We start from the raw sequence: 12,970 nt of genomic DNA on the forward strand, positions 1-12,970 counted from the left end.
ACAATGTTGATAACATCTTTAAGGTATTACAAAGTTTTGGGAAATTTTGAAATTGGCTGGTTGGTGATTCTTTACAATATTTATATATTTGGATGCCCCTGTAGATGTACAGTATGATAAGCACCAGAAAATTTAGCCCCTAAAACACTTCTGCTTTCGAGAAAAATTGAATAATTTTTTTTACCGGTGCTCCTGGTAAATGTTGATGAATTTCAAATAGCGCCTACGGCCATACAATAGTAGCTGCGACCATGAAAATCTCGGAGTACCGGTATGTAGTTGTGATATATGATTTTCAAATGGGAAAAGTCAATCGGTCGATTTAGTCAAGAAACATTGTTTTAAAGCTGAATTAATATCTTGACCTTAAGGGGGAGCTATTCAACATAAAGAGTTTATTATTTACAATGTCATCACTTTAGACTTGATTTCGACCGTGAGAACAATCACTGAATATTATAGGATTGCATACGCTTCATATATATTCATTTGAACCAAATTCATGACCCCATACCAAAACCTTGTATTACCTTTAAATGAAATTTTAAAATGGTAACATCATCCCACATAAACATCATCACTGTAATGTAAATGAAATATAAAACAAGGTAATATTATCCCATACGAACATATTGTCACTGTGAATGAAATAACTTGGAAATATTATCCCATATACATTTTATAAACATATTATTACTGAATGAAATATAAACGTGGTAATACTGGCCCACATAAACATATTATCACTTTATTACCACTTTGAATGAAATATAAATATGGTAATTTTATCCCATATAAACATATTATCAATGTGCACAAACACAGAATTCCTCTTTAATGCCATTTATTATTAATTGTTTACCAAGTCTGAATTCAAACAAAAACTATTCCATTAAAGATCTGTAACTTGAACACAAATATTAAAATTCAAATTTATGGTAAACCACATATGTACATGTACTGGCAAAAATCATTTGATAAACATATCTATATATCTTAAATAGCAACATAGGTTAACATTAACTTACTGACAGAAATAGACCATGAGAAAGTTACATAACTGCAAAAAAAAAAGACAAACTTGTGGATGTAAACACATTATTCTATAAAGTCACCTGTGTGAAGTACTAGACCAGTTTAAATAACATTCAAATTCATGCATTTTTCTTTCCTGGGGACTTGGTGTAGAGTTACACTTGGAATCCAGTCTGCATACATTACTTGTTGCTATGTCGGCAAGCCTCGAGCAAGATTTGGGGTGTCAAGAACAAACTTTGTAAAAAAAAAAAGTATGCATACAATTTGAATATTTTAGTAAACTGGCCTATTCACAAGGGATAAAAAGAAAATTGACTGCATACATGTATATACGGTAGTCATCCCTTTAAATATATATTTTTGTAAATCATCTGGAAATCATCGAGAGTACCAGTACAACTTGTTTGCCCATATCTGCTGTTTATGCATGTGGTATATAATGCCATTGAAGGAAGTCATGTAACATGTGACATCTGTTTGGCAAGGCATGTGATTAGTGTGGTTTTCAGAGATAAAACCAGAGATTTGATTGACATTAGGATTGTGAAGTCTTTCTGTCCTGATATTACTCTCATATACTGTTTTCACACTGGCAATATTTTGCTTAACCCCGTACTATAGGTGGGGTTAAGGGGGGTCTTAGCCCCACCTATAGTACGGGGTTAAGCCTATTCCACTTTCTTTTCAGACTGGTTTTTACCAAAGTGGGCTAAAGTTGGCTAACCCCACCTATAGTACGGGGTTAACTAACCCTGCAAAATAGCAGGGCTAACTCCGCAATTGTGGTGCTAACTCCTGCTAACCCCGCAATTGCGGTGCTAAGCAAATGAATGAGAACAGAAACGAAAAATAGTCCGGTACTACGCAATGGAGCGTATCGCAGCTGGCCAGATGCGAAGTATGTCCTATCATAACATACACGTTATCCGGGGTTAACGAAATGCAGTGAGAACAGCGGGAATTTTCTTATTCCGGAATAGGCGCTAGTACGGGACTAAAAACAGCGAGTGTGAAAAGCCAAAAAAATAGTCCGGGGTTAAGGATAGTACAGGGCTAAGCAAAGTACGGGGTTAAGCAAAACCAGTGTGAAAAGAGTATCATAAAGGCAACGGTTTTTGCCAAAATTGGGAGCCAGGCTATACATTTTTATGAGCCATTGCCAGCTGTATTGCAAGGCTAACTAAGGTTTCAACCAAATGGGAGCAATGCTATATTTTTTATGAGCCAATGCCAGCTGTATGACAAGGGCCAAGGCCAATGAAGGTTAATAGATGCCAGAGGCATGTTACTAAAAACAATGGATGTAACAACCCATTAAAATATATGGGCCTATACGTTTACAGTATGTACATGTACATGTATGTACTGTAAAAGTAGAAATATTTGCAGTACATAATTTTCATGGATTTCGTGCTAAGATTGGCTAGCGCTAATTTTAGAACTCGCGCTAATTTTAGAACTCGCGAAAATATAAGCATGAGACTTATACGTGTTTTGAATGGACGAGGGAAAGAAAGAAATTAATGGCAAGAAAAACAAGCAAATCACAAGTTGCTACATATGTAATCTAGGAATCAGTATTTCAGAAAGAAGTACAGTGTAATATACAGTATACAGTATGTAGGTGCAATCCAGACAGACACATAAGCCAGTGAAATTTATAACATTATTTCAAAATATTAAATTATTCAATTAGTCAATGTATAGTAATAAACAAGACACATCAACATACATTACATGTAGCATATGTACATGAACATGTGCATCAGCTAAAAACTAACTTATCCATACTCCTTGTAAATCTGATGGTGCCTGTGTTTTTTCATAAATGGAGAATGACAAATGGACTGGTTGAATTAGGACTGTTGTTGAATAATTTTAGATGCAAGGTTTATTATGTCACATTCTCAACATAAATCAGGAAATCAATTTCCACATGCATGTACATGTACTAAAACATTACACAACTTGGTAGATGTACATGCAAGGGTATGAATAATTTAGTTTAAACTGTCTAGCTGTAACACAATTGAGTTCATACTTTACTCTACATACGCATGTATATTGATTTAAAGGTAAAGACCAGTATTGGAAACGCCCCAATTTCAAAAAATGAAATGGAAGCTCTCATTACCAATCATGTGAAAGAATATGTTTCGACTAATACATGATGATAAAAAATTTGCCGGGAAACCGCCTACTAATTCATATATTTGGTAAATTTGTTTCTCTCATGGTCTGTGAGAGATATAGGGTAGTCCCATATACATCTTTCTGTGTATAGTGCTTGTAACTTTACGAAGAATGGGCCAAATTTCTTATCATTTTGATGATTCCAGAACCTTGCAGATGCTAGATGCTAGATGATCAACCTTTTCTGATCGATTCCACAACGTTTCTTTCACAATGCAATTGCATGACCATAACTGGTCTTTACCTTTAAAAAATACTGTATATACAATGTATATAACTTCAATAAATATGCAACTATGGATAGAAAGGTGATTTCAAATCAAATTTACTGATCTATCAGCCTTTTCACACACAGCTAAAGTTCATCGTATCCAGAGATGATTAGTATAAACGTGTTTAACTCAACAGTTTTAAACATGTTTATAGAAAATTTTTCCAGTGTGAACATCGTTTATACGATGTTGGGATAGATACAAAGTCGCGATTCATACGCCCCTAAAAGCAGGCTGCAGATACGAAGTTTGTATCTAGAGAGCTTGACATTTTGTGTGTGAAAGGTTATTCGTGTTTAAACGTGTTTCAGACGTGTTTAAACTGGATGGAGCGTGCGCTTTGATTGATATGACATGACCTTCAATGTGCAATGGCACTACTGCGCATTTTACGAGCAGTAGTTAATCATGAAACGATTAACGATCGCACCGAAATTTCTGTGTGTGAATGATGTCGTATGTACAGGTGATTAGTTTGAAGCCCTTTTATAAACTAATCATGTTTATAGAATTGTAGCTGTGTGTGAAAAGGCTGTATGTTATATGAGCATGTGGTAAAATGATGGATAATAAGATCGAATGGCTTTTCTTTTCGTAGGACACAAGAGCACATCGCAATCCATTTGAGAATATTTCACTTGATGAGCCGACTCATGAAATAAGTCCATTACTTCCAGGTGGCCTTCCTAGACAGGTGGCCACTATTAAACACAGGTTCGACTATGATACTGTATGTTTGATGTCCATGTACATGTATAATGTATAAGTAATACTTGAACAAATATAGCAACTAGCTGACAATACTTTACCACCAATACAAGTAGAGAACTTTTACTCTATGAAGGCCATGAAAGATACCTGTAAGGTATAAGACACACTTTTGTGTTAATATGCCACCACTAACATCAGCCTTTTCATTTTTTTCCCTCTCAAATAGATGTGCTTCATATTCATACAATACCTTGCATTGCTTAGTGGTTACAGGTATGGAGTGTTTTAACTGTGGAAAGAAATAAAGTCCACAAACAATTTTGCGATGCTGTATCCAAGGCCATTACTGTTGTATTCCAACGACCGAACGTCCCAATCTTCACTCATAAGCGCTAAACCCTGAACGGCCAGTGGATGGCATTCAGAGGCTGCGTTACTCTATGGCGTTGCAATCCCGTAGCATCTCTTCTAGACGGCCCGAGTCCTGTAGTCTCTTGGTGTCATCGTAACCGCCTACGCACTTGCCCTGGATGAATACTCGCGGAACCTGGGGACAAAAATGACAGAGGACTTATCAGAAAACAAGCTTGACTTCCAGATAAGGTCGAAATCTAAGAAAGGTGGAGAAATAATCTGTGAACTTATTCACCCTTTTAATAGTGTGTAAGAATATCATATAAAATAGTCCAGTGAAAAAATACACGTTGGCTCGGGCAAAATAGCCCCCGAAATGCCCCAAAAAGCCCCCTGAAAATCAGGAAAAAAGCCCTGTAAATTTGCATAGAGTTCAATGCAAAACAAATTTTAGAATTATTTTCATGCAGGCAAGCTTGAAAAGTAGCCCCCCCCCAAAAAAAAAATTAAATTTTTCCCTTTGGTATTGTCGCTTGAAAAAGGATGGCTCTTAAAATGCCTTCACTTTCGAAGGATAAATAAGAAAAAATTATTGAATATTTGGACCAAACATACATGTCACATGTTTGTGTAGTCCCATGTATACTGTACATTTGTGTATACAGTGCATGTGATACTCAGCAAGACCGATACACTGTATGCTTTCATATCATTTTGATGATTCCAAAACTTCACAACAACATACATCAATATTGAATTGTGCTACATTATAATCACTCTTTCCCCAATAGCTTCCTAACAGCTTTTTTCACGATGCAATTGTAAAAATAAAACTCTAAATTTATATTTAACTGCAGAATAGACCACTGCAACAAGATAAAAAATAAAAAATCTTTAAAAAACAAATTTCAAGACATTAGAATGGTTTATGACTACATGTAAAGACTACAGAGCATTACTGTATTATTAATCCCTACAATGTTTATCCCTTTGTCCGGAACATTAAAGGTAAATCCAACCTCAAAGGAAATATGACTCAGGAAGCTAGGTCTATTCTCTTTAAAGGTAATACAAAGTTTTGGTATATGGTCATGAATTTTGTTCAAGTGAACATATTGGAAGCATATGCGATCCTACAATATTCAGTGATCGTTGTCACGATTGAAATCGAGTCTAAAGGTATGAAATTGTAAATAATAAACTCTTTATGTTGTATAGCTCCCTCTCAAGGTCAAGATATTAATTAAGCTATTAAAAAATGTTTCTTGACTAAAATTGACAGATTCCTGTTTGGAAATTATATATCACAGCTACATGTACATGAACATATTCAGAGATTTTCATGGTCGCAGCTACTGTTGTACATGTATGTACGCCTACGGCTGTAGGCACTATTTGAAATTCATCAAAATTTACCGGGAGCACCGGTAAATTTTTATATTCAATTTTGCTCGAAAGCAGAAGTGTTTTAGGGGCTAAATTTTCTAGTACTTATGATACATCCAAAGGGGCATCCAAATATATCAAAATTGTGAAGAATCACTATCCACCCAATTTTCAAAATTTCCCAAAGCTTTGTATTACCTTTATTAGAGGAACTATGATAATTTTCTATCCATAATATATTTTGAGTAGTGCCCCAACGGAGAAGGTACTTAGGAGAAAACATGAATTTATTATATTTTTGTAGTTTGTTCACGACAAATGGGAATTATCCGCAACTACTTCACAATGAACTGACCAAATTGCCAATTTGAGATTCTCATACTGTAGACTTAGTGATTTCATATTTCAAAAATTAGTGATTTTTGTTGTATTATTGATCCGAAATATTTCAAACTTTTGCCATTCTGTTCACATAATTTGTCTGCTTTCATACAAATGAACTTCAGGGTTGGATTGCCCTTTTACCCCACAGACATGTCGTCCTTGTTTTCACGAAGTGACGGTAGTGAGGAAAATCGTAACGCAAAGTGAATGCAATTTGTTTTCACTACCGTCACTTCGTGAAAACAGCAACGATGTATTTGCACAAAAAACATGAAAAATCCTGTTCATTAACTATGTTTCCAACCGTGCTAAGGGGATAAAACCATAAACAATTGTCTTGATCAAAGATCACCCATCCCAACTCTGTTGAGGATAATTACCTTTAAAACAATCACGCTATACCTACATGTATATAATTACTTAATTGTAGTCCCACTCACATACATACTGGTATGTAAATAATATACCCATGCATATACAATTACTATACTTATAAATACAAATGCTCTCTCACACACTTGAAGTTTTGTAATGTTATAAACAGTGTCATCATAGAGTAGGACTCTAAATAGGGAAATAACTTTGACGGTATTAAAAGGGCTGGGTTATTTCTGTGCCTTCTCAACCAAAGGGGGCAGATTCCCACCCCCCCCCCCCCCTCCCCCTCCCCACCCCTTCTCGGCAATAAGTGAAAGAATTGGAGCATCTCACAATTAACAAGCTCATGGAATTTAATACCTGCTGTACTACATGTGCAGTATATATCTCAAAAAGTTTTGGAATTATTACCTGTTAATCATTCACTTTGTTAGGTGGCTTTAACTTCCTCTTTAAGGAATAATTGTGTATTGTAAGTGTACCAGGTAGCTATAATTAAATATACAGCATCGTCAAACCCAAAACTGTCACTACATGCATGTACATTACATGGAACCGTCACATTTTGTAAACAAGAATTATTTACATGGCAAAAATGATCATGAATCGCAAACAGTTGTGTCAATAAGCCATTTTTGTAATATAACCAAATTTATGCAGACATGCCTTTGTGAAGCGCCTCGATACGCCATAAGCCATTTTCGTAATATAACCAAATTTATGCAGACACGCCTTTGCGAAGGGCCTCGATACGACAACTATAATTTTCGGCCAAACATTTGAAATTTTAGTTCTATTTTGTAATACATCATTAAATGTTTTGTTTCCAAAACTCTTTACCTACTCTTTACTTTTTATACAAGTGTGATTTCAATTTGTATGTACATGTATACTGTACATTACTTTTAAAAACTTCTTATAAATTAAGTTTTTGTTGTGATTGATGGTCCTATTTTAAGACCATTTTTAGTTTTTTTACATGGTAAACATTGTGTAATTACTGTAGTCCCTGGACTACTACTCCATGTACTGTATGTATAATTTCTAATAAACCACATTGAATGGAAATTTGAACTCTTACCGTGGAAGCACCCGTCATCTTTCCAAGTACAGCTTGCATTGCACTCGTATCGGAACGTTTATCCATCTCCACCACTTCGTAGCTGGCACCGAAGTCCTCAAAGATTGTCTTGACTTTATGGCAAAATGGACAGTGAGTCTTGGAGAAGACTACTACACATTTATCATGTGTGATACCTGGTTAAGAAGAAAAAAATCAGGTAAAATAAATTAATATTAATCATAATATACGGTATACAACAAAATTGAGATTTTTTGTTTGTCGGTATGTTGATACATGTATGTCTTGTCATCTTTGACTGCGACATCATGGACTTGTAATTTATCTGTAATTTTGAGATCGTGATAAAAAAAAACAATGAAAAGAGGTTGTCATCTTTTCACAACTACCGGTACAAGGAATATCTACTAAGAATATATTGGAATTAGATGATCATTTATGCAGAATAGAACCAGGAAGTGCAGGAGCAGTCTGCAAACACAAAGAGTTTTTACAGGTAAATCAGGAATACTCACTCTTGTGCGAGCACACAACTACAGCAATTGACTCTTTTTGTACTTATCCCCACATTTTCCCACTTGAACAAAGTACAAGTGCTTGTTATTCAGACCAGACTCATGATGTAAAATTCATATATTTACTCTTTAGAAAATAAAAATAATAATAATAATATAGATATTATATAGCGCCGGTATCCGCCAGGCTCTGATGCTCATGGCGCTGTACATATTACTATCACAAAAATATAACTTTCTTAACAAAAATAAAGTAAACTAAAACAACACAAATTATTATGCTACATTGACATGATTAAATAGCACTGTTTAGAAAGATATGGGTTTTTAGAGCAACTTTGAAGTCATGAAGGGCAGTTAAATTACGAATACTAAGTGGCAGCTAATATTCCAAAGGGACGGACCAGAATGAGAAAATGATCTATCCCCCCCCCCCCCAGGAACTGCGCCTCTTAGGGACAACTAATAAGGAGGATTAAGATGAACGAAGATGTCTTGTAGGCTTATAGTGTCAACTTGATATTGCAACAAGGTTACATGTACTTTTGGTTATTGTTGATACCTTTGATGGTTGGGGGAGGAACTGTAGCCAATCCCCCCCCCCCCCCGACCCCCTTCTGGCATGTCAGACTAGCTCCTCCCTTGAAATCAATATTAACCCCTCTGCTGAATTTTGTTATTGTATCAATAAACTACAGAAATAATCTTGTGCATACATGTATATACAGTGTAGCAAGAACTCAACTGTCGATAGACTGGTCAACGGATAAGGAGTATGAAGAGAAGATAAAGAATAACTAATTCTGGTAGAAACTGAGAGAAACAGAAGGAGAGAGAGATAAAGATGGATGAACAAAAAAAAAATGAGGGAGAGCGAGATGAACATGGAAAGGGAGGGGGATAGGGAGACATAACTGTAGGAAAAATTTGATATAATGTAAAAAGAAAACAATGTGAACTGAATCCAAATAAAGACAATGGAAGAGAAACCGGTGGGAAAGAGGAGATTTTTTTTGGGGGGGGGGGTGGGGTAGGGAGAGGGGAGAGAGTTTACATGAAAGGAGGAAGACATATACACAGAGAGAAAAGAAAGATAGAGACGAAAATTACAGGATGAGGCAGAGAAAGAAAATATACAGTGCACATGGAACCCTTGAAGACAAACTACAGCTCTGGTAAATACAAAAAATTAACTCTCACAGAATCCAAAAAAACTTAGGCTGAATGTTCAAGATCACAATTAAATGACATGTGCCATACAATTTTGGAAGAAAATGCAAAGTGACTGAGTAATGAGCAAAGAAAGATACAGAAATCCTGGTATTAAAGTACATGTAGGCCAAACACCATATTGCTATACTATAGTGCAAATTATGGGAGATGTAGTTTTTATCGAAGATGATGCCCAGTAATTTTGTTGTGCGTCTGTTTTTATTCCACTGGTTAAAACAATCTACTGCAGGATAAACACTCTAGAATAAAATCATAGTGATCTTCTCTAATAATACAGGACCCATAGCAGAGCTCAAGATTAGCTTTAAATTAAACTCAAACACTGGTTTCTGATGACCTTACCTTTGATGTATGTTGCCTCTATGCCCTCCATGTTTACATGTTTACATGTTTACTGCCTGAAAGAGGCTTTAAATTAAACTCAAACACTGGTTTCTGATGACCTTACCTTTGATGTACGTTGCCTCTTTGCCCTCCATGTTTACTGCCTCGGACGAAAACAAGTGACCCATGATGATGATGCAAACAAACGGCTGATAAACGCAAGTCTTCTGATCAATCTAAAGGTTCCTCAACAGTCAATAGATTATCGTTGCTCTTGGAATGTTTCCACTCTAAAAATAAAAAAAAAACAAGTATGATGAGATCTTCTTTTTTTCTTCAAAATGGCTGCTCAAAATGGCCGCTCGGTACATTTTCCCTGACAGTCGGGCTATTCTCCAAGATTAGTCTTCATATATTAGCCGTAGATATATTTTTGGGGGATGAAAAGTTGAATTCTACGCCGTTTTGTGCGTCATTGCAGCGCTGAATTTGGTGTGTTTGTCGCTAATTTGTGACAAATTTAGATGGCTTTCCTGATGGTATTTCATGCAAAATGTCTGTTATATTAATAAGCACTGATTCTTGTCCTTACCTTTGTCTTGTTTATTGTCTGTTCTAGTCATTTAATAGATGAATTACTTGAATTCTAAGCACATTTCAGTAAGACAAAATGTCCAGCCCGTTCATAGTCCCACACATTTTTTAGCAGTGTGTTTTTCATGTTAAAATAATGAGGCGGCCCCCCAAAAGGAAGCAGGCGGGGACGCTAAACATTTTTTTTTAATGGCCTAAAGTCTTTGACAAACGGTTAATAAACGCAATTCATCTGATCTAAAAAATAGGGTGTCTGAACGATTTTTCAAATTTCAATTTGGGATCGTTTTTCACCATTTTTGTTTGATATTTGAATAAAAAATGTTATCAGAATAATACATTTCAAATTTCAAGTCTCACCGATGTTTCTATCAAAAGTTACAGCCCCTCCAACACGCTGGTATATTCATATCATTTTGGTCAAAATCGTCGAAAAAGACGTCCACGCAGAGTGATGTTGTTTTGCTAAATTTAGCCAAACAGCTGTATCGCGCGATATGCAAGCGTATGCATATCGTACGCATGCTGCTAAGCCAATCCGCGACTTGCAGCTTGAGCTACGCTGTCTCCGCGACATGTGCGATTGACTAGTATGGTTGGCAATCGTCGCACAATAAACCCGGAAGTGAATGCACGTTATAGTCAATGGCAATATCGCGGAGACAACGCACGTTGTCTCCGCGATATTGCCATTGACTATAACGTGTATTCACTTCCGGGTTTATCGAGGGAATTTCCAACCATAATTTCAGTCACTATAATGTGTAATTGAATTTGGGTTTTCGTTCGTGCGCGGAGATGTTACGCGATGTAACCATGGTTTGGACTGAGCGGAGCGCACGCCCCCTAATTAGCTGATCCACCAAATAGCGAGAAGGGTATTTTTAAACTGTTATCAGTTGTGATCCCTGGGGGCTAGCGAAAATATAATCACATAGAATTGTTCCTTAGGACTGGGACTACTTATCGATCGGGGCGTCATATCTCAAAAGTGACAAACCTCAGAGTTAGCCAGGACACAATGTTTAAATTGCTGTTTTGACCAAGATATTTTTAGAATTTCAGGGGCTACGCCCCTTTGGAAATATTGGAATTCACCTGCTCTTTCATATGACACCTCATTCATTGATTATCACCTTCAGGATCACAACTGATAAAGGTTTGAATCTCGATTTGAAAAAAAAAAATTGACTTTTTTTGCATGGTCGCGCAATGCACGTAGGCTGCATAGGGATGCGTGTAATCTCTATGGGAAGAATTTTAGCACACAACATCGGGTGCGCGATCAGACACCCTAACCAGGTTCCTGAACAGTAAATAGATTGTCGTTGTCGTCGCTTCTGGAATGTTTCCACTCTAAGGATATGATAATTATTTCTAAAGTCGGCGGGTGGGGGGGGGGGGGGGGTCACCTTTTTTGGTCACCTAGATCTACATGTAGACTATTTAGTATATTAAAGTCTCTAGCACAATATATTTTTTTTAAATTAAAAATTGAGGGGCCAGGGGGGGGGGGGGCTTTCTCTTCCAAAACACCTAAACAAAAATTCAGGAGGGGAGGGGGGGTTCCCCCCCCCCCCTGCATACGCGCCTGCTCGCGCTCCAATACATGATTGATAGTTGATACAATTTATTTACAAAGATACATTAACAAATCAGAAAATAATCAACGACATGCAACAAGATATTCATGTTTTTAACTATTTTTTTCTGGAATGAACATAAAAATTGTCCAAACTGCTGTGGTGATCTTTCATCACGTTTTTTTCTTGTCAACAATCATGTCAATTGTCATGCATCATGGTCATATGGATTAAAAAATGTTTGCAATTCGATATGTGACGAGTTTTAATTGTGACACGGACCGCGACCATCCGCACCACAGACCATTCGCAGCTAGCGCCCACTACCAACTTGTCAGCGGATGGATCGCCCAGACTTGGGCGGTACAATACAACAACATTGGCCTTTAATTCTTCAACTTCGCGACGCAGCCGTGCATGATTGCATCAATGTAGCTAAATAAACACATAGTTCATTAATATCAGTACATTATTACAAACACAAGTATTCTTTTAACTTACCAAGGAATACGTCAATAGCAGTTGTAGACGCGGATGGGTGATAATATAGTTTGTGAGATGCTTGGCTGGTCGATCCGTCGAAATGTTATTGTAAAAAGTAAATATGGACAAAAGCTGGCGCTAGTCGACCAACCAATCTAGAGTACCTATATAGAGTACCTATATATAGAGAGTAGCGACAACTTGCGCATTGACGCCATTTTGTTTCACTCGCCCGGTCGCGTTATTTTTTTATGCGGCACAGATTGGGGCTTTTTTTAAAAAGGGGTCTTGATTTACAGACTAATACTGGTCGTGTGCGTACTAGACAGTATAAGTAGTAGAGGTCTGTTTTTAATAGTGTTACATGTAATCCACTACCGCATGGAAAATCATTACATCAACAATTAAAATCAAATTGGAAATCTGAAGAGGAGGCAGCAC

The 12,970-nt window shown here is 36.6% G+C and overlaps 1 protein-coding gene across 1 annotated transcript; it reads right to left on the reverse strand.

Moving 5' to 3' along the window:
• Positions 1–4,427: 4,427 nt before the first annotated feature.
• On the reverse strand, positions 4,428–12,660 carry LOC757299 (glutaredoxin). The gene is made up of 4 exons (XM_001197806.4): positions 12,548–12,660; positions 9,994–10,159; positions 7,798–7,973; positions 4,428–4,761 (listed from the first exon to the last, which is right to left on the reverse strand). Exons 2-4 carry the CDS (start codon positions 10,055–10,057, stop codon positions 4,648–4,650), a joined length of 354 nt encoding a protein of 117 aa, XP_001197806.2. The 5' UTR covers positions 10,058–10,159; positions 12,548–12,660; the 3' UTR covers positions 4,428–4,647.
• Positions 12,661–12,970: the final 310 nt, after the last annotated feature.

This window comes from Strongylocentrotus purpuratus, unplaced genomic scaffold (genome assembly GCF_000002235.5).
Source record: "Strongylocentrotus purpuratus isolate Spur 01 unplaced genomic scaffold, Spur_5.0 spur5_scaffold_20, whole genome shotgun sequence".
NCBI lineage: Eukaryota > Metazoa > Echinodermata > Echinoidea > Camarodonta > Strongylocentrotidae > Strongylocentrotus > Strongylocentrotus purpuratus.

Bases quoted from the DNA above. Each gene is read 5' to 3' on its own strand.
- LOC757299 (XM_001197806.4), bottom strand. From the start codon at position 10,057: ATGGGTCACTTGTTTTCGTCCGAGGCAGTAAACATGGAGGGCAAAGAG. The intron at 7,974-9,993 runs GTAAGGTCATCA...CTTCTTAACCAG, and splicing joins AGAGGCAACGTACATCAAAG to GTATCACACATGATAAATGT. The intron at 4,762-7,797 runs GTAAGAGTTCAA...TTTTGTCCCCAG, and splicing joins AGATGACGGGTGCTTCCACG to GTTCCGCGAGTATTCATCCA.